Below are 25,176 nucleotides of genomic sequence, written 5' to 3'. Positions count from 1 at the left end.
CAGTGACAAGAAAAGTAAGAAGTACAGCTGTGTCTGGAAGGAACGAGGGACATTCCTACTTTGGTGTTCGAAAGCAAAGCAAACGGGATTAATTTGGAAGATAAACTCAGCCATACTGCCATTTAGTGCATTAAGAATAGTCAGTGGGGGCCCAGCTAGATGGCTCGGCTGGAAAAGGTGTGCTCAGCCGAGCCTGACCACTTGAGTCTGAGTCCCAGGATACAGGGTGGGAGGAAAGAACCCCTACAAGTTATCCTGACCTCCACATGCACCCTGTGGCATATGAGCATCCCCTCCCCAGACACGTATGTACAACAAACAAACACATGAATGTAATGAAAAATAAAAGTCGGTGGGGATGGAGATGGTCAAGCCGGTGCCTTGTTCACTGCAGAAGCAGGGGTACCTGCTGCACCCACATAAAAAGTCAGGCACAGTGGAAGATCATCTAGAATCCCAGCACTGGGGCTGGAGACGGCTTGATCCTGGGAGCTGGCTGGCCAGCTAGCCAGATGACAAAGCTCGGAGTCCCAGTAAGAGACCCTATCTCCAGAAATAAATTGGAGGGTAGCAGAGGAGAGACACCCGGTGTCCACCTCTGGCATGCACATGTGTCTGCAGAGGAGGCACACACACACACACACACACACACACACACACACACACACCAAGTCAGCTATCCTGTCTTCCTGGAGCTGTGGGTATGGAGAGCTACCTGAGGTTGTAGCCAGCACCACTGCTGGCCTAGCATTACCTATGATGGAAAGGAAGGCTCTGGCCCTGGCTGGCTCAAACGCGCTCCCTCGGAGTGTTGCCTCACACACGTACAGCCCAGTGTCTGCCGACGTCGGGTTGCTGATGGTAAGGCGCCTCCCGTAGCTGTGCAGTCCGCTTGTGAGTCGAACTCCGTTTCTCTTCCAGTGCACACTCAGCTCCTCCAAGGGCCTGTGAAAGAGCGCAAGGGCATCGGTGACTGTGGTGCTGAATCATGTAGACGGCAGTAATAATAATTTCAGGCCTTCAGCACGAGTTGACAAAGCTAATTCTACCAGGAACCATGGCGGGTTGAACAATGGACATTTAAAAATCAATCCAGATACAGCTGCACTCCCTCACGGCTTCCCTCAACGAGACATTACGCTCAGGGCTATTGAGCAAGGATAGCTAATTGCGGCAGCAATGGACCGTATGTGCTAATGATTCCATTTGCCCAGGAAAAGAATGCTTAAAATAAATACTACTAGGGGACCCACAGCTACATGGGAGGTGTGGCCGTCTAAACTCCAGCCTGGAGTGAACAGGAAGTAAGTAGGCAGGGCATGCCTGGGACTACAAAAGAAAGGGAACTAGTTTTCCTTGGCTGCTCGGGGTATGGTAGAATATTATTCTAACCAGGCAAAGATGTGTTACATTTTTTTATGCTGCAGAATATTTTTTAACAGTGTAAAAGTATGCTACTTTTGTTTCTGCTGCGTTTATTAATTATGTTGTGTTGCATCTGTTCACCTTGCCTGTCTAAGGCACCCGATTGATCTAAGAAAGAGCTGAATGCCCAATAGCTGGGCAAGAGGAAGGATAAGCAGGGCTGTCAGGCAGAGAGAATAAATAGGAGTAGAAATCTAGGCTAGAAATCTAGAAAAAAAGATGAAGAGGAGAACAAGAGAAGAATGAGGAGAGATACCAGTCAGACATAGAGAAGCAAGCAATGAAAATAAGATATACAGAAGAAAGGGAATAAGCCCCGAGACCAAAGGTAAATAAAGAGAAACAGGTTAAGTTAAAGGAGTTAGCCAGAAACATGCCTAAGCTAGACAGAGCATTTATAACTAATAATAAGTCTTCCATGATTTGGGAGCTGATGGTGGCTTAAAAGAAAAAGTCTGGTACCCAGGGCCTGGTTCATCTTTCCCCCAACAGCCTGGGTCATTGCTGCTGAGATTTCCCCAACACCAGGAGCTAAACTGAAAAGCTCCATCCACTGTAGAGGCAGTGTGAGGTTCCCACACGTGTGACATCAAGTACCCCCAGGATAAATGCGTCTGCTGCATTCGGGAGTGTGGGCTCGTGTGCCATTCTCTACGTCACTGTCTCTTCACAGGAGGATTCACACATCTGGGTTCTCTCTCTCTCTCATCTTAGTGTGTGAGTGGTCAAGTGTGTGTGAGTGCACGCGTGTGTGCGCATGTGCGTGCATGCATGTGTATGTGTGTGTAAGCTAGAGGTTGGTCAATGGGGGAGTCTTTATCACAACCCACCTTAATTTTTGAGTCAGGGTCTCTCACTAACCTGCAGCTTGCCGTATAGGCTAGACTGGTTGACCAGCAAACCCCAGGGTTCCTCCTGTCTCTGTCCCTCCAATGCTAGGATTACAGGAGTGAGACGCCATGTCCCGCTTTGACAGGGAGTCTAGGGAACTGAACTTGGGTCCTCATGCTTGTGCAACAGGCGCTGTACTGGCTAAGCCACCGCCCTGCCCTCTGGTACAGGTTCTGTGCCTTTATCTGAACTGCCCAGCTATTAGAAGTACTTTGTATTTTGCACCTGTCTCCCTCTGGAGTATTTGTATATTCTGAGTGACATGGCATGGGGAGGGGACCCCAAGTCTAGATGGAAAATTCATTTGTGCTCCATCTGTACCTTGCACACTTAGCCCAAAGGGAATCCCCTTGCCTTATTTTCAGTGCATCACTGTTTTGACTGCATCAGACGCATGAGATCAGGTTGGAATTTTCCACCGTGACTTCATGTCAAGGCTCAAAGTTTTAGATTTTGAAAGTATTTCAGGGCCTGGGTTTTCAGATGAGGGATACCTCACCCATGTTCCCACTCCCAGAGCACACCCTGTACCTGGCGTTGGCTATGCACTCCAAGGTAGTCTCACTGGACCCTGCAACCACACTTCTGTTGCCTGGGGCAACCACGATGACAGGGGCCATGGCTTCATGGGTGTCAGTAGCTCCTGCGGCAGAGAAAACAAAACGTCCATGGAACTCACAGAATGGAAGGTGGGGTGACTGGGAAAAGACAGAAGAAGGATCATGCAAAACCACACCACGAGGAAGCTCAGAACCTCATGAGCCCTCGAGAGAGCCTGGAGTTTGATATTTTCACATCACCCCTGGCCTCTGTCACACTGTATGAAATGGAGTCTAGGCATAGCTGGTCTTATCTGCCGGCCACCTGTCCCCAGTGGGGACAATGTGCAGCAGCAAGCTTTGACGGGCTTGGAATGTTCCGAAATGCTTCCTTTTATTTCCCCCCCACTGATCTAAGCATTTGCTTATTGAGATCACCTGGCCTACCCACTGTGGCAGTTAATCTTAATTGTCAACCTGATGAGATTTATAATCACCATGGAAACAAACCACGGGGCCTGTCTGTGACAGGGCTTCTAGGTTAGGCTGGCTGAGGTGGGAGTCCCACACTGAATGTGAATGGTACCACCTGTGGGTTGAGGGCCCAGGCTGAAGGCAAAGGCCACAGTGAGCTGAGGACCAGCAGCCAGCTGCTTCCCTTCTGTGGAGTTCCTGCCGCCACGCCTCCCCCACCGTGATGGGCTTTCACCCTCAAACTGTGTGTCAGAATTAAGCCTTCCTCCCATAAGTTGTCCTTGTCAGATAATTTATCACAGCAAGGAGAAAAATAACATGCCCGCCATTTTCCAGCTAGATCAACCGGACAAATACGTCACAGGTTGGGAACTCCTCTAGGCACAGAGGTCACCGGCCCTGGTGACTCCCTGGGTGACTGCGTTCAGTTATCCAAGAGTCCCGTTCTCTCTGCAGTCACACTTCCCTTTGGTTTTCTGCGACCTAAACACCCCGAGTCCATTCTCTGTTTTGTGAGTATCAGACTATAAATAATTTAAGCTCACTTCTGGAGACAGGAAGGAAAAAGCCATATATGCATTTTTTTCTGCTTTCCCCTAAAATATGGTTAGCATCAAAATTAAATGACCACGGCAACTTTAGTAACCATTTATTAAGGAGAAATCAAGACCAAACATTGGTAGAGCAGGAATTTCAATACGGGGTGTGGATATGAGCGTCCGGGAAGAAAAACAAATGTAAATGAGTGAGAAGCAAAATGCCCTCTTTGGATCCTCACACTGAGAACCAGCACACAGACAGTCCGGCTATGCAGAATTCGGGCTCATGGAGGGCTCTGATCCGTAGTGGCCTCACACCCATGGTGAGGGGTGGTAAAGAGGACCCTCTGACCAGCACAGGTTCTCCCCCGTACTGTATCTGGTGCTTCTTGCTTAAGGATGGAGTGGTTTTACATTAGAGGTGCATGGGAATTATAAAAAGAAGATGGGACGGCAGGACTGAGGAGTTGACTCAGTAAACAAAATATTTGTCCTGCAAGCAGAAGGACCTGAGTTCGATCTCTAGACCCACGTAGAAAAGCCAGGAATGGTGGTGGTAAGTCAGACAGCCTGGCCTATGTGGTAAGTAAGACAGCCTGGCCTATGTGGTAAGTAAGACAGCCTGGCCTTTGTGGCAGGTTCTAGGCGGAGAAACCCTGTTTTTCTTTTCTTTTTTTTTTTTCTCTTTTCCCATTTTTATTTTTATTTATTTATTTTTTTATTTATTAAGGATTTCTGTCTCCTCCCCGCAACCGCTTCCCATTTCCCTCCCCCTCCCCCGATCAAGTCTCCCTCCCTCACCTGCTCAAGAGCAATCAGGGTTCCCTGACCTGTGGGAAGCCCAAGGACCGCCCACCTCCATCCAGGTCTCGTAAGGTGAGCATCCAAACTGCCTAGGCTCCCACAAAGCCAGTACGTGCAGTAGGATCAAAAACCCACTGCGATTGTTCTTGAGTTCTCAGTATTCTTCATTGTCCGCTATGTTCAGCTAGTCCGGATTTATCCCATGCTTTTTCAGACCTAGGCCAGCTGGCCTTGGTGAGTTCCCGATAGAATATCCCCATTGTCTCAGTGTGTGGGTGCTAAAAAAAAGTAAATGGTGCCTGAGTAATGATACCCCAAAGTTGTCCTCTGGATTCCACATGCATGCACACACATATGCACCTGCACACACTTGTACAAACACACACACACACAGAGTTGTGGCAGGAGGATCTCAAGTTCAAGGCCAGCCTAGGCTACACAGTAAGACTTTATCTCCAAAACAGAAAGAGAGAGAGAGAGAGAGAGAGAGAGAGAGAGAGAGAAACAAATGAACAAACAAAGTTGGTGCAAGGGAGTTGGCTCAGTCAGTAAAGTGACTGTTACACAAACATGAGGACCCTTGGGACCCCAATACCCAATAAAAAGCTGGGTATGTCTCTATAATCCCAGCACGGGAAGGCAGAGACAAGAGGATCCCTGGGGGTTGCTAGCCAACTATTTGGCCAAATAGTTGGTGAGCTCTGGTTCAGTGAGAAAACCCTGTCTCAAAAATCAGGAGGAGGATGAGTAAGGAAGGTAATTAACATTACCTTCTGACTTCCGCATGCACAGACACATAAGTGCATGCACACACATCCCCTACACATATGTACAAACATATCAGCACATAACACACACACATTTACAAATAACGATAACAAAGTACTTGGTGCAGGCAGGGCCAGCAAATACATTTTCTTAATCCTATACATTGAGTTCGTGATGGGAGATCTATTTTCACAGACCTCTAGGTTCCCGGGGAGCTGGCAGCAGCCCTGGCCTTCCCCAACCTCTAGGCTCCTGAAGTTCCCTCTGGGACTCCCCTGGGAATCGTCCTGCTAACACCCTCCCTTAGACACTTCAGGGATGGCTCGCCAGATGTCAGACTGTCACGAAGGCTAGAGGGTAAACTAAACCCCATCTGAGGAGCGCCCAGCTTGTCACCTGTGAACGTCGCTGATGAGGAGAAATGACACAGAGAACTAATATTTGCAGGTGGTTATGAGGAGTGAAGGCGAGCAGCAGGGGGGAGTGAGAGGTCACCGAGCAGCCTTCTCCCTTGTCATTAGTCACTGCACAGCTGCCACAGTAGAGAGGGAGCCTGCACCCGGCGGTGGTCACCACCTGGGGAAGATGGCTCCAGCTGGAACCTCTCTTGCCTGGTCCACACAGACAGACTGAACTTTAGGCACGATTGCACAGCACTATCTTCCGAGCAGAGCAAGACCCCCTTTCCTTTGCTGTGCCTGCTTGCAAAAGGTCCCAGCCCGATTTGCTGGCTGTTCAATTCCTTCCTAGAAGAAGCAAGTGAAGAAGGACGCTTCTCTGAGGATCCAGTCCCTCCTGTCAGGCAGGTGTATGCAATTCTGTCCTAACTGTATATGGCTGTGGGATCTGGGGATGGGGCAGGTATATAAGGGGAAGACTAGGGGGGAGTTCCAGTCATGCAGCCTCAGGGGAGCCTTCATCCACACTGAGTACACACCTGCTTTATGGTCACCTGAGCTCCCCACCCCATCACCCCTCTCCCATGTTCTGTATGTGAGTTCTCAGCGTGAGCTTTGGTTTGTCATTGGGACCATCGCAGGAGGGTATAGACACTGTCAAATTCCCACTCCCACTTAGAGAAGCATCTCCAAACAGCAGGTGAAGCTTGGTGCTATTGGGCGACAGGTGAAGCAGAAGCATCCTCCCACCTGGGCTCATAAGGATGCAGGGCATTTACTGGGCATCTTACTTTAAACGCACATAAATTTGCTATGACAGGGCACCCTCATTCCACAGGGGGCAATGGGTTACTGGAAGGACTTGCTCCACTCAAGGTTATCAGATGTCAGCCTGTCCTCTGTCCCATGCCCCCAATCCCTGGCTCCTGCATTCTTTCAGATGATGCTATGATCACACAGGACACTGCTGAGAGAAGAAAAAGGGAGAAAGGAATGGAGATCATAATCACAATATAGACACAAGGCCACCAGAAAGGTGAATTTGACCTGTGCAAGCATCCATAGCAAGGTCAAAGTGAGGCTTGAGGAAATTCTGATTGCAAAGCCTGCATGGTTACTGTTGAAACTGTAAAGCAATGCAATAAAAGGAGCATAAGTAATTGAAATCCAGACACCCCCACAGCAAGGAGAGTGCTCATTATATACCTTGTTCTGACGTGCTTTCTCCCTGTGAAAGGATGCTTCCAATTTTATTTATTTATTGAGACAGTGTGTCTTGTGTAGCTCGGGCGGGGTTTGAACTCTGAGATGATGTGCTGGCAAACTGTGGTTGTCAACTTGACCATCTGGGAAGAAGGAACCTCAGCTGAGGATTAATCCCATCAGACTGGCCCATGGATGTGTCTATGGGTCATTTTCTTGATTTTTAGTTGATATAGGAAGACCCAACCCACTGTGGACGGTGCCATCCCTAGGCAGGGTCCTGGGCTGTTTAGGAAAAGCAGCTGGCAGTGAACTTAGGAGCAAGCCAGTGAGCAGCTTTCCTCCATGGCTCCTGCCTCTGTCTCTGCTCCAGTTTCTGCCCTGACTTCCCTCAGTGATGGACTATGAGTGGCACATATTAGCCGAAGAAACCTTTCTTTCCCATGCTTTGGGTTATGGTGCGTACCACAGCAACAGAAAGCTAACCAGAACGGATGACTTCAAGCTTCTGTCTATTGCCTCCACCTCTCCAGCGCTGGGATTACAGGCATGGACCACCACACCTGGTCTTATGTGGTGCCGGGAGCAGAAGCCAGGACCTCAGGAATGGCAGGTAAGCACTCTACCAACTGAGTTACATGCCCAGCTCTACTTCAGATTTTCTTTTTGTTTATTTATTTGTTTTGTTTTGTTTTTTGAGTTCCTGAGACAAGGTTTCTCTATGTAACAGTCCTGGTTGTCCTGGAACTAGTTCTGTTGCCCAGGCTGGCCTCGAACTCACTGAGATCTGCCTCCCAAGTGCTGGGATTAAAGGCGTATACCACCACTACCTGGCTAGATTTTTAATTAAAGTATATAAACACAGATTTAACATACTTAATCTAAAATGGCAATCTCTTCTAAACCTTTTTAGGAATTTAATGCTAAGCACCCATTGTTAGTTTTGATTCAGCAACTTTAAACATTAATGAGAATGCTCTGTGTGACAGGTGAGCCTTGAGCTCACGCCTCTTCACGCATCACGTGTCCTCTGTAATTTACAGGCAGGCCGTTCCTCAGATCAGCACTCAAGTTCACGCCCTGGTTGCCAGGAATGCATTGTGAATTGTGTGCGTGTGTGTGTAATATTTAGTGTATTTATGTATATTAGAAGGCATATGCATATATAAACTTAAATATCATATATAGTTAAGATATACACGTTTTCACACTCCTTTTGAAAATTAAGGCAATTAGAAACTCTGGGAAAACCAAACATCTGTATAAAATAGAAGCTCGATCACTGAATACCATGAGGTCATGACGTGGGTCATCTTTACATAACAAAAGTAATATGAATTCTTTGCACATATCTCAATTTTCATTAATAATTACACAATCAGCAATCTGCAGTCAGACTAGAAAGATGCAACTCTGACCATGGAACAGGTATGTCACTAGTTTCAATGGTGGACAACTGTGGAGGACAGAAGAAAAACTCAGGAGAGTGGAGGCAAGCTGAAGAGAGGGGCTTTCAATCCCACAATGCAATAGGGAAGAAGAACTTGGTTCCCAGTAGGCTATGAAATAGGGGTATGTGGGTTTGGATATCACACACACACACACACACACACACACACACACACACACACACACGCGCGCGCGCGCACATACACACACCTTTGTGACTTTAAAATACTGTCTTTCTGTCTTTCTCTAGGAGTATGTATAGAAAGTTACAATAAGCTTTACAAAGCAGAAGTACGTTATTACTGTCTGTCTGTCTGCCTCTCCTCCTTGTGGTGGTGGTGGGGTTGTTGAACCTAGGCCTAGTGCATGCAAGGCAACAGTTCTACAACCAAGCCACACCCCCAGTCCCTCACTGGACAATTCTAGTCAAGTGCTCTACCACTGAATTACATCCTCAGCCCTTTTCCCCTTTCTATTTTGGGACAAGGTCTTACTAAGTTGCCCATTGTGGCTTTGTACTCTCCCCATAGTGAATGAGCTTCCTGCTTCTATATCCCCAAGTAGCCAAGTCTCCAAGTCTCAGTTAAAAGTCTTTATTTCTGTGAGTCTGAAAGTATCTGAGACATAAGGCATGTGATCAACAAATCCTCAATGACGTATTTATTTATTATAAATAATCGGCATTGGGGGCCACAAGAAGGCTTAGCAAGTAAAGAAGCTTGCGGTCCGTGCACAGTGACCTGAGTTCAATCCTTGCAACCCATGTTTACATTTATGTGGAAGCAGAGAATCAGCTCCACAAAGTTGTCCTCTGACCTCTATACATGTGCCATGTGGCACATGTGCCCAAACATATCACACACATGTGTGCACGTGCACACACACACACACACACACACACACACACACAAATGATGGATTTTAATAAAACATTACTCTGTAACAAGTTGCCACTGCTCCTGTGCCACCTTCAATGTTCTACATAAGAAATCATTTTCTAAAACCCACCTATCAATGTATGAAGGACATTCCTCAGAAGAATGAAAGCAAGTAAGGAGGAGAAAAGAAATTCTGTCTCACTGAGTTTCTTCAGTGGAGCTGAATATGCCGCTGACTGGCTTACAGGCGTCAACATGTTCAGTGACAGCCCAGGAAGACAGCATCACCCCGTGGAGAGGTGGGAACAGTGAGGTACAAAGGTGCATGACTTCAAATGCTAGAAAAAGGTGTAAGAGATAACTTCGTCCCTGGGCTCACCTTCCAGCTCGTCAAACCTACTTGGAAAATTCTAAACTAGACAGAGACCTTATCTCAAAAAGAAAATGGGGACAAGACGGCTCAGTGGTGGGGTGCTTGCCTCCGAGCCTAAGGACCACCCCTGTGCCAGGAAAGTGTGTACTACCTACCCTGCCTGATTTTTTTTTAAAACCTGGGTTTTGGGGTTCAGACTCAGTTTCCCATGATTTCATGGCAAGCCCTTACAGACTGATACAGACTGATACTTCTCGTCACCTCAGCCCTACACTTTCTTTGACTCAGAGCTGTTTCCTAGGGAAAGCTCATCTTGTCTCAGTTAGCCCAAAGGAAACGGAGTAGAACACTCCTTTCCTTACCAGGTCTTCAATGGAAGGTGTCACGACAGCTTTCTCCATTGTACCCGCCTAATCTGATCTGAGTCTGGGGGTGAAGACGAGCTCTGCAGAAGGTCACAGAAACCAGCACCCACAGACTGGACATTTCGGAAGAAGAGAGGCAAACCCTTTACTGAAGCTGCTGTGTGCTCAGAAATAACTCCTCACAGCAGGTGAATGACCCCAATCCCAGCCATCATTCCCCACATGAACCGCCTGACACTTGAAGAAGCTAAACGAGGAGAGGTTGCCGGGGTTACATTTAATTAGAAAGAATGTGTAAAGACTAGCAGAGGCTGGGGAGATGGCTCAGTTGGCAAAGTGCTTGCCTTGCAGGCCAGAGGACCTGAGTTTGATCCCCAGGACATGTTAAAAAACAGAGTGTAGGGTGAGCACAGGGCCAGGAAGACAGACAGATGCCTGGGGTTAAATGGGCCAGCCGATCTAGCATACTTGATGAATTCCAGACCAATGAGAGATTCTGCTTCAAACAAACAAGGTGGAGCACACCTTCAAAACAATAGTTAAGGGTCTCCTCTGGCCTCTACACACATGTACACATGTGCAGGTGCACATACATAGGCATACACCTGTTTGTGTGTGCACATACACACACACAGCAAATGTCTCAAACAGGCAAATGCAAATTTCAAGGCACTCCTAACTGCCAAGCTTCTAGGTCAATGCAGACACAGTAGGACAAATGAGAACTTCCACATTCCTCTGTAGTCAGGCACAGGGCTGCAGGCCACAGAACCAGTGTGCGGCCTGACATGTCTGGAGATGTGGGTCTTAGGAACACGGGAGGGGTTGTGTTTGGAACTTAGATCCTGGAGGATGAGAGGAACTATCAGTGTCGATGACGGGCAAGGACCATGCCAGACAGGGAGGTCAGCAGACCAAAGACCTTCCTGCTGGGCACTGCTGGGTGTGATGGAGGCACAGGACTGGAGCCTGAGTAGACGGATGGGAGGGTCAAATAGTTTCTGTTTCAGTTCCGGGTGGTCTTGGGAAGATGTTCTTTGTCTTAAATACCAGCATTCTTGGAACACCAAGATCTGACTGTCCTGACGGCATGCAGTGACCCTGTGACATGCTTACCCTTGATGATGAGCCCAACCCGTGCCAACTAAGGCATGTGGCCAGGTGACACCGGGATGACCCAGTCTTAGAAACAGACTCCTGCTTCATGTAGCCCTTCTGAAGCTCATGTAAAAGCCAAGTGTGGTGCCATGTGTCTGTAACCCCCACATTGCAGAGAGGAGACAGGCAGTTATGAGCTGGTTAGTCCAGCTAGAATCAGTGAGCACTAGGTTCAGGGAAGAGAAGTCATCTCAGAAAACATGATGGAAGCAACAGAGGAGGACATCTGAATTGACCTCTGCCCTCCAGATGCATGCCCCCACACAGTCTAGTGAACCCAGGTAGACCATGGCTCCTGACTTGGGTAAGTTACTCGACACTGTGGGGCTTCTTTTGTCTGGCCGAGTCACTGAAAACAAGCAAACAGGTCCGTGTATGCATGTGTATATGTGTGCACGAAGGATGCTTGCTAATTAGTGCTTGCTAATAGTGCCCTGGAATATTTGTGAATGTACACATGCATGTATGCGTGCAGGAAGAATGCTCACTATTAGCGCTGTATTCCCTGGAACATGTGTGTATATATGCATGCGTGCATGCACAGGAAGGATGTTTACAATTAGTGCTGTGTGCGATCAGGTGACTAATACCTTTATTATGAGGTTGAGAAAAGATTCCTTGCTAACACTCTGTGCCCAGATTTTCTGCATCCTGCCAGTGCTCTGTTCCCCACCATGGAGTGGGGCTTCTGAGGGATGGCTGCCTTTTCTCCTGGAAGGCCCACTGTGTGGGACTGGAGCCTGCCTGGAGCTCCAAGCTCATACCATTTCAAAGACTGCCACACCTCATGAAATTCATGGACATCGTCAGGAAAAGCCCAGGCCTGTGCCCTTGAGGATAAAATCCTGTTTCAAATTCTCTAATAAGCTCCCTGTCTGAGGGTCTCATTCAGTGCAGAGTGCCCCTGCAGACTCATCTCAGGAAGCCCCAGAAGCTAGTTCCTGGAGGGGAGATTGTGGGTCCTCCTTGAATCATGCCAGGTCTTCCTCTTGCCAGACCAGCAATAATGAGGTCCATTTTGTCTTTACTCAAATGATGCAGAGTCATTTGTCCCCAACACAAATCACAACATGTAAGTTTCATGTGCATGAAACATGCACTCTTCTTATGTCTAACTGGACCTGTTACACAAGAGGTGTCTGGCCACTCTAAAGTTCAAAGGAACATCCCGGTGCAGCTTCTCAGAAACTAAGTCTAAAGAGTTCCCATCTTTGTTAAACCTTGATAAGCAAATTGCAGAGTGAAAATGGCAGGGAGACTACCAGACCCTCCAAATCTCCAAATCTTCCCGTTCAGGCTGGGAGATGGCTCGGCAAAGTGCTCGCCTTACAAGCATGAGGACCTGAGTTCCATCCCTAGAATTCACATAAAAAGCCAGATGTGGTAGTGTATACCTGCAATCTCAGTGCTGGGAAGGAGGCAGGAGAATCACTGGGGCTCACCTGTCCACCACCCTAGCCTACTTGGAGGGCTCTAGGCTAGAGAGAGACTGTCTCAAAAAGTAGTGGACTAGTCGGTGGTGGTGACACACACCTTAAATCCCAGCACTTGGGAGGCAGAAGCTGGTGGATTGCTGAGTTTGAGGCCAGACTGGACTACAGAGCAAGTTCCAGGACAGCCAGGGATACACAGCAAAACCAGTCTCAAAAAAAAAAAAAAAAAAAAAAAAAGGAAAAAAAGTGTATGTGGACAACACCTGAGGGACAATAACACCTGAAATTAATCGTCCTCTGGCTTTCAAGGGCACATGGATACACAGACATATAGCATGAGTGAACATGTACCTGCACACACACACACACACACACACACACACACACACACACACACATATGCACGCACGCACACGCACACCTTGGCTTCTTGGGGGAAGACAGAAGCACAAGCATGTTTTTAAGGAGCTGGGGGACAGAGAAAAGGGTTGTGGCAGTTCATGGTGGATGGATGTGGCATTGAGACCCATCCTTCCAGGTGAACTAGGGAAGGCTTGAGCAGGAACCTGGATAGATTTTTGTCAGCCAGCAGGGAAGGAAAGCCATTTTAAGTACAAAAATAAACCTGGAACCAGGCACAAGTTTACTTTCACTCAATCCCAATACTCAGGAGGCAGAGGCGGGGGACTGAGGGTTAAAGACCAGTCTAGGTGACATGGAAAGACCCTGCCTGAAAACAGACAGACATGAGGACTCCAGTGGGGCTGAGAGTTTCCGCAGTGAGGGTGGTAGGCACAGCCTGAAGAGACTGTGCTTTACTAAGAAATGGGTGGTAGTCACGTGTGTGTTCTCGTGTATGTGTGTATGTGTGTGCACAGACACATGGCTCGGTGTACATGTGGAGGTCAGAGGGCAACCTTGAGTGTTAGTTCTTTTCCCACACTGCCTCAGTGTGTGTGTGTATATATACACGTGTGTGTATGGAGGTCAGAGGGCAATCTTGGGTGTTGGTTCTTTTTCCCCACTGCCTCAGTGTATGTATGTGTGTGTGCACATGTGTGTGTGTGTGTGTATACACGTGTGTGTGGAGGTCAGAGGGCACTCTCGGGTGTTTGTTTTTTTTCCCCACTGCCTCAGTGTGTATGTGTGTGTGTGTACATGTGTGTGTGTCTGTGTGTATGTTTGTGTGTGTAGGTCAGAGGACAACCTTGGGTGTTGGTCTCTGTCTTGTTGTCTGACACTGGGTCTTTTGCTTGCTGTGCGTATGGCAAACCACCTGGCTCACTAGCATCAGGCATTCTCCTGTCTCTGACACCTCCCTCACCACAGAACTGCTAGAATTACAGATATGGCAATTACTGCCTCTGGCTTCACCTCACTCTTATGAGTCAAGCACTTAAAAGACTCAGACACACACACACACACACACACACACACACACACTTCTCTAGGAACACACAGAAGTTAGTTTTTGAGGATACAGCTGTAAAAAAATGTGCAGGCAGCAGGAAGGCCCGGGTCATCCCCTAGCCTTCAAGAGATAAATCTCTTGAGGCAAAACAGGGCCCTTTATAGGGTCACGGTGAAAGCTGCGGTCAACAGTCTACAGCTGACTTCTCCCCTGACCGGAAACCATGTTCATTCAGTGAAGGACAGACTCCTCCCACTCTTGCCTCCGTCAGACTCCCTTTGAGTGTGTGTGTGTATGTGTGTATGTGTGTGTGTGTAGGTACATGCTGCTCATATGTGTGTTGAGACCACGAGTCAGCCTCAGGTATTGATTCTTCCTCAGGTGCCATCCATCTGTCTTTTGAGGCAGGGTCTCTTGCTGCCCGCGGTCTCTGACCATTTAGGCTGGGTTGGCTGACCACGGAGCCTCAGAGATGCCCCTTTCCCCATTCTCCCGACGCTATCTCCTGGGATTACAGGCCCTTACCACCACGCCAGCCTTTCACACCGGTTCTGGGATTGAACGAGGTCCACACGCTTGTGCAGTAAGCATGTTACCAACTAAACTGGCTCTCCAGTCCCTTTTTCCACCGGTCAAGGCACACTCACCCGGCCTGGGAATAACGGATCTGGTTTGGATGTTTCCAGACTATGAAAGTGTAGTGTGAGGAAAGGCTAGGGAAACTTTTCCATTTGCTGAGAAGCGGTCTCTTTGTCCTTCACCAGCCATGCCCAGCAGTGATTCTAAAAGGCTTTATGATAGTACGCTGAGGCATGCTGGGATGGGAAAGGCGGCCTCAGGGACAGACCCAATCCCCAAAGCTCCAGCTGTTCCCCAGAGCTGAGCCCTCTCTCTTGGTTGGCTCCTCTCTCCTTATTTACTGTCCACCAGTATGAGAGAAAGAAAGAAAGAAAGAAAGAAAGAAAGAAAGAAAGAAAGAAAGAAACCCAAAAAGGCAGGAAATACACTGGGGCATCCCACTTACAATTTTATCTTTACATGTTCTTCCATTTTTATTTCAGCATATTCCTGGACTCGTCAATTGACAAGAACCGATAAAACAACAACAACAACAACAAAATAGGACAGCTTGACAAATAATCCAGCCACAACTTTGCTTCACGCTCACAACATAGTTGGGAGCTGGTATATGTAGAAATGAGCGGAACGCAGCAGAGGGTGTATTCTCATCGGCTTTTTGCTGGGCAGAGAAGATGAAAGTGATAAAAAGCGCTCCTCTGGTTGGGGTATTTATTTTCTGTAGTTCCAAGTGAGCACTCATTGATAAACCATAAAGCAGGAGCACGGGTTTGGAACTTCACAGCTGGGTGTGAGAGTGAGCCAGATGTTGGATTCAAGGGACAGGAGTGGAGAACCTGCTTCTCATGCAGACACATAAATGAGCCATCTCCTGTCTAGTGGCAGAGGGACTGTGTACGCAGGAGCACACGGGGCTGCAGAGATTGAGTGACAGAGCACCTTCCTGAGCCGAGGTCACTTTCACACAGTGTTCTAAAGTCGCTGAGAACTAACTAGGTGCGTAACAGGTCACTCTGAGCTCCATTAAGCAGGGCCTTTAGATAATTTTGCCAAGAGTGCATATATCTGGGCACGGAGCCGATGCCCATCCGAGGCTATCAGCAAGGACAATGGGAGCCTGCAGGACATGTTGGCAGGGGCCTGTAACGCCTCAATGCTTGCTCACTCTTCCCCATTCCCAAGCCCTGCTGCAGGAGCGCCGTGTCAAAGAGCTGATTACAAAGTTCAACAGAAAGACACAGACATTTGTATATCGGTGGTGGAAGTGGCAAGCATGCTGAGTATCCTCAGGGAGACACTAGGGCTTAGGGCTGGGTGTGTGGCTCAGCTTCAAGAGTGCTTTGCCAGCATGCAGCAAGCCCTAGGATCCATCCTCAGCATAGCAAAAACCAGGCACCCTGGCATAAGCCTGTAATCCTAGCTCTTGGGAGGTGAAGACAGAAGAAAGATCAGGAGTTCAAGGTTACCCTCAGCTACTTAGTGAGTTCCAAGCCAACCTGGGCTAAATGGGGCATGTGCTCTCTCTCTCTCTCTCTCTCTCTCTCTCTCTCTCCCTCTCCCTCTCTCTCTTTCTCTCTCTCAAAAAAAAAGAAAGAAGAGAAGAGAAGAGAAAGAAAGAAAAAAGATCAACACTGATGTGTTTAGTAAGCTGGCATGGAAGGACGGGCCAACTTTAACTCTGCTACAAAGAGTAAAGAGGGTGGAGCGATTTGGGGCTGGGAAAGCTGGTGTAGGAGGTATGGCTGTCTGGCTCTGGTGAAGGTTCAGGATGTAGGGATAAACTAAGCTTTCTGGGTCCTAGGAGAGCAGAGGCGGGATGTCTGAGAGAATGCCCGGTACCCAGGGAGACTGTGAAAGAGAAGCCCCAGATGCTAGCTGTGGCTCTGACACTTGTGAGACCAAAGCTTCACCAAGTGAGCTCTCTCCCGAGCCCCATATTGAAGTTTGTCTGACTGTGACCACTGTCCTACTGGGTGTGAAGTGGCATCTCCAGTGTCTGAATCTACCATGTCAAACTGAAAATCTGCCCCCATTAAACACTAACCATCTTCCCGCCCTCAGCCCTTGGTACTCACCCTTCTACCTTTGCCTGCAGGAACGGGACTGCACTAATGTCATCCAAGTTTACCCATGCTGCACGGTGTCAGGATTGACCTCCCTTTTAAGGCTGACTGATATTCCACCAAATGTATTCATATTAGTTATTTATTGCTGCTGTGAAAAAATATTTGACAAAAACAACTTCACGAAGGCGGGTTCGTTTTAGCTCATTTTTGCAGAGCACAGTCTATCATGGTGGAGAAGGCGTGGCAGCTGCTCTCATTGTCCCCACGACTAGGCAGTAATCCCCACCTCTGGGAAGGGTACTGCCCACAGCCCACAGCTCAGGTGGGGTAAGTCACCTTCATTAATCCACTGTAGAAACTCTCCCACAGACACGCCAAAGTTTTGTTTCCATGGCAATTCTAATTGCCAACGAGAGCTGACAGACAAGATTACCCACAATGGGTATGTACCACATTTTGTTTACCCACCGTGTGTTGGTGAGAACTTCGATTTCCAGGGCCTTTGGCCACTGAGAATAATGCTGCTTTGAACATGTAATAAAAAGTCTGTTCAGCCATCTGTTTCCTGTTCTTTGGGGTTCAAATCCAGATGTAGAGTTGGTGAGTCACATGACCATTCCATGGTTTCTGATTTGAGGAGCAATCGTCAAGTTTTCTACAACAATGTCTCAATCTACATCTCCTCAAGCATAGGGACTCTAGTTCTACCACAATTTTTTGACAATGTTTGTTTTTATTTCCTGGTCTTAACTATAGCCATCCCGCTGAGCAAGAATGGCGGCTCTCTACGGTTTCCAGTTGCACTTCCCCAGGGACTGGCAAAGGTGGGCATCCTTTTGTGTGCTCTTTGACCATATGTACATCTTCTCTAGAGAAATGTCTAATCTGACTCCTGTCCATTTAAACAGCTGGTGGCTTGTATTTATTGCTATTGTTGCTTTCGAGTTACAGAAATTCTTTATCCATCCATCTACCCATCCACCCATCCATCCATTCATCCACTTGTCCATCCATCCATCCATCCATCCATCCTTCACCCACCCACCCGTCTATCGTACTAATCCCGTTTGTATGTTCTCTCCCTCTCTTTCTGTTTGAGGCAGTCTTGTCATGGATGTCTAGAACTCACTGTGTAGCTCAGGCTGGCTTAGAACTTAGAGTAATCTTCCTGCCTTTACTTCCCAAGCATGGAGGACACAGATGTGTGCCTCCACATTTTGTTTACATGGTGCTGGGGATGGAACCTGTGCACTTGCTGACTGGGTCACATTCCCCTGCCTATGTTTTCACTCCCTTGATAGTGTCCTTTGATGAATTAAAGATTGAAACTCTGCCATTTTCTTTTGATGCCTGTGGTTTGGAATCTTGCCCAAGGGATCACCGTCAACCCAATGTCCCGCGCCATACTTTCTCTGTAGTCTTGGGTCTTTGATCTGGTCTGAGTTCATTTTTGTATTGGTTGTGACATGACTCTATGGGAGATGCTACTGAGGCGTTGTCCACCACAGACTCAATGTGAATGACTTGAGGTACGTACTGACAGGTGCCTGAAAAAGCCTCCGGCCTATGGGTAAATGGGGAGGGTGGAAGACTATGTAGACTCATCTAGACAGGCCACAGTGCCCCCCAGGAAGTTATTCTCCACCACCACAGCACGGGAGGAGAGCAAGTGTTCACACTTTCTCCTTAAGCACGGGACCCCAGGGTGTCTCCTGAAGGATTCTTCGAAGTCTCCTGGGGGCAGCAGCTGGCTCACTAGTGCACACATCGAAGACTTTCTTTCGCCACTATACACAGCAATGGCAATGGTGCTCACATCTTTGGTGGGTTCCCATTCTCTACTTCTGGGGGGAAGACAAGACAAAAACTGGTCTCTTCTAGATGGGTACATCTGGAACAACACATACACCTGTCCCTGTCAACTTGAAGGCACAAGCTCTCTAAAAGCCTGTGCGTGCTTCTGGGCATCTGGCAAACAGCAAGCACCTAATAGATGTTTGCTAAATTAAGTGAGCCTGGGTTTACATATCCCCAAAAGATACTGACCCTGTTTCACAAATGTCTTAGTTAAGGGATCTAGTGCTGCAATCAAACACCATGACCAAAAAGCAAGCTGGGGAGAAAAGGGTTTATTCAGTGACACCTCCATATTGCTGTCCATCACCGAGGAAAGCCAAGACAGGAATTCAAGCTGGGCAGGAACCTAGAGGCAGGAGCTGATGCAGAGGCCAAGGAAGGGTACTGCTCGCTGGTTTGCTCCTCATGGCTTGTTCAGCCTGCTTTCTTATAGAACCCAGAACCAGCAGCCCAGGGATGGCATCACCCACCACAGGCTGTACCCTCCCCCACTGGACACTAATTAAGAAAATGCCTTACAGATGGATCTCATGGAGACCCTAACTGAGGCTCCTTCCTCTCTGATTATCCCAGCTGTGTCAACTTGACACAAAATCAAGGCTTCCCCAAGTCAAGGCTTTTGCTCGTGTGTTGGGATGGTAGCCTCGTCCTAGTCCCTGGATACACCTTTGCCTTTCTGCCAGCCTCGTCTCTTGCCTCAGTTCAGACTACACAGCATCTGTGACTAGCAAAGTCTCTTTAATCCACAAACCAAGAACAAAGAAATTCAATCCCAAGTCCCTGGTGAAAACAGAGCTTTATCTTAACAAATGTTTTGAGTACATGAGAGAAAGGAAAAAGAATAGAGGAGATAAATACGAGGGAGAGGGTCACAGCCCGCACAGAGACTAGCCTCAACACTGCAATTATACCCTCTCCTTAAAATACATGAAAGATCTTTGGAAAGCCAGATGAAATTGAAGTTATTTTCCCTTCCTGCCGACCCTCTGTTCAGCTCACCGGCCAGAAATGACAGCAATTGAAGCTGAAGCGAAATTCATAGTGTGGTTATAAAGAATCCTGCTTCGGAAGCCACAGAGCTGGCCATCATGCCTGGGATGGCTTGGTTCTAAAGATTCTGCTGGATGAGAATAAAACAAAATAGTTTTCTATTTCATCCTGCTCCTCACCGCCCAAGCTGTGCAAAAAGGCCTGACAGGCCAAAGGGGTCAGGATCTTGAGGTTTCAACTCGCGATGGAAAGAGGCACCTCAAGAGCCAGCTAGAGCCACACAGGCTAGAGGTCGACAGCCAAACCAAACCCCTCCTCTACATATTTAGTGATTCATAAAACTGAGATGCCAACAGGCAGTAATATCAGAGCCAAAGGAGTATTCCTATCAGTTGCTGTGTCTTCCTTTCTGTGGACTCCAATTTTAAACACAGATGCCCACTCAGTAAGCTGACGGGCATTTCCTTGGCGCTATTTTAAGAGAATCCATTTCTTTGTATTTTAGATTTTTATTCAGTTCTCCGTGAGCATGTCGTATGTGAGCATCCATGAGCATGTTTCCTGTATGTGTGCACATGTGTGGGGACCAGAGGTCAGTGTCAGGGTTCCTCCATTGCTTGCTAATTTATGTACTTATTTTTAGAACAAGGTCTCTCATGTAACCCAGACATCACCATTTCGGCTAGACTGGCCGGACAGCAAGCCTCTGAAGATCTTCCTGACCCCGAACACCTCCTTCCCAACAGAGACTGGGCTTACAGGCACGTGCTGACTGGGTCGAGGGCTTGAACTCAGGTCCTCAACAAGCACTCCACTCACTGAGCCATCTCCCCAGCCCCGTCAGTCACCTCTTCTTTTACCTTGTTTTTCTATTGTGGTCCTGAGAGGCTGAACCTAGAGCCTTGTATCAAACGCCCAAGCTGGCCTTAAACTCACTCTATAGCCCAGGCAGGCTCCAAACATGCAATTTTCCTGTTCCAGCCTCTGAGGCTCTGGGACCGCAGGCCTGTGCCACTGGGCCAGGCTAGAAAATCAAGTTCTAATCTGTTTCTTATGTGGGGAGGGCAAAGTCAGGAAATCTCAGAGGGCTTCTGTCCTACCCAACACAGAGCGTTTCTGAATACTGTTTCCAGACAACGACACTAGAGGACAGCTGGGATGCTCAACCGGGTCCTCCAGCTGTGGCTGTATGCTTTCCAGAACAGACGGCTCTGTCTTCTGCCCTGGGGACCAGGCATGTTTACATTCTGTCCTCCTTGACTCTAGGGGGCGCTGCAAGGCCGAATCTTCACATTGCAATATGGTAGACAATGGCTCAAGGCCACAGGCAACCTGTGGGTCAGCCTCGGATGTTTACCCGTCCTAAGTTTACCACTTCTGAGGAGACTAGGATGTTCAGCACAGGTGACACGGTGGCAAGGGGCCGAGTTTGCTTCTGCTCATCCTCTCACTCCTGACCCATCCCCATCCATCTCTGGGAGTTAGATGACCATTGTCCTTGAAGAGGGGCAGAACAAACAAGACTACAGCAGGAGCCCAGGCACACGGGTGCTTTGAGAGATGAAGAATGGGAACTCATAACGGAGCAGCAATGTCCCCTTCTGCTTTCTCGTCTCCTCCTTTTTTGTGAGCAGTGGCTATTTCAGAATTACCCTTGGGTGTCACAACAGAGGAACAAACAAATCAGGATATCTTAAGAGAAGAAAAATATTTCTTTCCCTGTCTGCCCTGGCTTGCTTTAAATGAATAAAGTCAGTCCCAGAGCACAAGAACAGAGCAGTCTGCGAGAACAAGACATTTTCTGATATGACCCAAGGTTATCTTTTAAAACCAACCAGTTCTCTACTCAGGCCTCAGTGACGCAAGGTAGATATACATATATATAAAATGTCAACACAGTCTCACTGATATTTTGGTCTGAAATCCTCACCAGCCATAAATCTAAGGTTGGTGACAGACACAGAATTAAGCATATAAAAACAGTTAAGAGGTTTCCTAGGACACATACTTAACACACGAACATAAGAGCTGTTGAGAGGGGAGAATGACAGGTAGAAACATACCCCAGGGGCTTCTTGTTTTTCTCCTATTGATCTCCTCTCTCTCTCCTTCCCCTCTCTCTCCCCTCCTTCTCTCTTCTCTTTTCCTCCCTCTCTCTCTCTCCTTTCCTCTCCCTCCTTCCCTTTTTCTCTCCTCTCTTCCCCTCCCTTCCTCCCTTCCTCCTTCCTCTCCCCTCTGCTGCATGTTCATGTATGCATACATGTGAGCCAGAGTGGATGCCAGGCATCTCTTTCTCGATTACTTATTATTTAAAGCAGAATCTCACACTGAACCTGGAACTCACAGTTTAAGCTAGGTTGCCTGGCCAGCAAGCCCAAGGATCCTCCTCAGTGATGAGGTTACAGGCACACACCACTGTGCTTGGACTTTATGTGGGTGCTGGGGATCTGAACTCAGTTCCTCATGCTTGTGCCGCAATTCCTTTACTGGCTGAACCATCTCGCCAGTCCACAAGCAGTCTCTTCACATAGACTGGTAGGCAGGTGAATGAAAAAATAAAGTACTTCCCAGTTTATGTAATTGCTTAAACACATTAAGAAGTTAGTCAGTGTGTATTTAGTTAAAACATGGAAAGCCAGTGATTGCTCAGCAAATCTAGACCTTGCAAATGATCTATTCAAACACAGGGATGCCAGGTGCAGTTAGAATCCCCAGAGTCTCATGCAGTTTAAAGTCACGTGGTTCTCAGTCTCTTGTGGGGTGGCGTGAATAGTAGGTTTATGGAGAATGTACAGGCTGTTACAAGGCAATCAGGGCAAATTATCGTGGCAGCATTTCCACCAAATCTCTCTCCGCGATGCCAAGAGGTAGGTACCATCTATTTATTTAGGAACATGACTTTAGTCTCTTAACCCACGGAACAGCCCACAGATGCTTTGTAGATGGTCTGTAAGAGACAGCGCAGAGGAACAGGGCCAGGCTGCTGTGCCTTTGGTACCCAGTATAGTCACCGTACCCAGACAGCAGCTTTGACAGGACCAAGGGTAAACACATGGCTGTCCCACCAATACTATTTATTTCCAAAGTGTTGGTATCAGGGAGGGTAGAGATGTCCCCAGATGACACTAAAAAGGAATACCAAAAATGGGACACACTTCGTATTGTATGTATGTAGTGTGTGGTGTGCACACCCATGACCACACATTTGTAGATGTGACATCGAGTGTCTTCTCTGTGGAAGCACACTTCTTACATTAGTCATGTAAGAAAGCATAAGAGTTTATTCTGGAGCCAAATGTGACGATACCCTGGGAACCCAGATTCAGATTCCCTCGATACCATGCTCCACTATGGATGTGGCTATGTGAGATTTTATTAGTTATGGAACCAGAACGTCATAAGTGATTACCAAGTACACTGGCTGCAGCCACAGGCAGGTGGTTACAGTAAAGCGGGGATGCTCGGCTATAGGTTTTAGACAGCGGCTGATGCCATTCTTAGCGTTTAGGTCGGTGAAAACTAGCGGTTTGCTAAGAATACATTGTAACAGTTTTGATGATCACAGGCTATTAGGTCAGGCACAGCTAAGGGCAATGGTCTAAAGATAGCCCAGGATAATTTGGCTCAGGTCTGCAACATTCTAACTCCATAGGTTCATAATCTCCGAGCTCAGCCATTTGGCCCTTGTAGAATCCAGGGGCAGGCTCTCACTCCTCTTCTGGGGTTACAGAGACACATATTGTTTTACACCTGTGCTTGGGATTCGAACTCAGCTCTTCATGCTTGCAAGGCAAGCACGTTACTTCCTGAGACATCTCCCTTTCTCTACCGCGGAGGCAAAGGTAAAGGGCAGTGTGTGACATCCTGGCTACCGCCTCGGCACACAGGAAGGTGTGTTTGGCATTAGTGGCTGCCATTTCTATGGCAGCCTGGGAGCTGCTGATCTCCGTGGCACTGGCACTTTGGACGGAGATACAGCCTGTGTCCACTGCTAAGGAAAATGAAAGCTACAGAAAGCCCTCCCCGCAGCTTTCATGTTTCTCCCTCTCGGCTGTGTTTTGCTTCATTTCAGCAGTTTCTTATTTTTAGCTAAGAAAAGTTTCACCATCTTAATCAAATAGTATTTGCAGATGTGGATAAAATGTGCATATATTAATGAAATTAACTTGTGAAAGGGTTTTAATTAAGTCATAGGATTGAGGCATTTAAACTAAATAATATTATTAGCTCACCAAGGGGAATTTAACGCTAGAAAAACAAAGTGAAGTTTTGTTCAATTATCCAGAGAATTCAGACCAAAAAAATCCGCTTGTACTTTAATCAACTAGCCCAGTACCCCTGATAGTTCTGGATATAGCAGATAATGACTATAATTTACATTGCCTGAGAATTCTATTAATTCTCCTATACCTTTTTGAGGTTCTATCATTAATTGTTAGGAATGCTTCCTAATCAAGACAGAGCCAGTCACCCAAATAATTAACCTGTTTCCAAAGGTGCAAATAGAGAGATAATTTATCAATTTCCAAATGCTTCTCCCCTCTGCTTGCAACACCAGCCCGACTTTTCTCCCTAAATATTCCTTGGCTCAGAACCCATGGCAGCCGCCATCAGCAATCAAGGAAAAACAAAGAATGTGTTCATTTATAAAGGTCAGGCCCGTAGCTCTGCGGCGGGGAACAATCATTTGTTAACTTAGGCAAGAGCCTCAGTCATGGCCGCAATTTCCACTATCTAAAGACATAAAATGAGCTAGATTCCTGCAGAGAAATGGCCTTCAAAACCCAATTTATTTGTGAAATTACAGGGTGTTGTTTTCCACTCCCGAGTTGTTCTCTGAAGGGACCTAAGGTGTCCAGACACAGAAAGAAGACAAACAGTAAGATTCTGCCAGGCAGTGGGTACCAGGTGGGCGGGGTCTCTAGCTATTGCAAAGTGCACCCTCTCATCACAGGGCCTGGGGAGAACACAGGCTTTGGGTCTTGGGGCTCCTGGCTCTGCTTGTCACCTGCTCTGACACGGCAAGCTTCTCTTTATCCCCAGCTTCTTTTTCACAGCACCAAACATAGGTGAGAGTCAAGCACAGGCGGGGGGCTTGCCATGCAATCCTGAGGGCCTGAATCTGATCCATAGAGCAAACACTGCGAGCTCTATGGATGTTGGTGTGATGGTGCGTGCTTGGAATCCCATTGGCGGCTAGATGGGAGGTGGAGGCAGGAGGATCCCGGGAGCTCACCAAGCAGCTTGTCTGACAGACTTGGTGAAGTTCCCAGCCAGTGAGAGACTCTGTCTCAAATAAAAGGTGGAAGGTGCCTGAGGAATGACATCTGGGCTGTCCTTGACCGCCACACCCACAGACACACACATGAAGGCATATACCTGCATGTGCGCGCGCGCACACACACACACACGCACACATTTTAGGTGGGTATAACACTGCATCCAGTACTCACAGGTACTCATTTAAACCAAACACCCCCAAAAATACTTAACCAAAAGTAGGAGAGCAACTAGGGAAACTAGCTCTTGCTGGATGAAACATCTATTTCATCTACTTATTCATTTCTGTAGCTGTA

General features: G+C 47.6%; 1 protein-coding gene across 1 annotated transcript in view; it reads right to left on the bottom strand.

Annotated features, from left to right (window-relative positions):
- The window catches only part of LOC121465135 (protein sidekick-1-like), a 955,042-nt gene that overhangs the window by 266,020 nt on the left and 663,846 nt on the right, over positions 1-25,176 (bottom strand). The window contains exons 6-7 of the mRNA XM_041678320.1: positions 2,848-2,959; positions 755-945 (exon numbers count right to left, since the gene is read on the bottom strand). Of these exons, the coding sequence (XP_041534254.1) occupies positions 755-945; positions 2,848-2,959 (303 nt within the window). The remainder of the gene's footprint in view (positions 1-754; positions 946-2,847; positions 2,960-25,176) is intronic.

Source organism: Microtus oregoni, unplaced genomic scaffold (assembly GCF_018167655.1).
Source record: "Microtus oregoni isolate MIOR12 unplaced genomic scaffold, Mior012 000029F_ref0000214, whole genome shotgun sequence".
NCBI classification, from domain to species: domain Eukaryota; kingdom Metazoa; phylum Chordata; class Mammalia; order Rodentia; family Cricetidae; genus Microtus; species Microtus oregoni.
The sequence above is the reverse complement of the archived record's forward strand: the minus strand, read 5'-3'. Positions and strand labels throughout refer to the sequence as shown.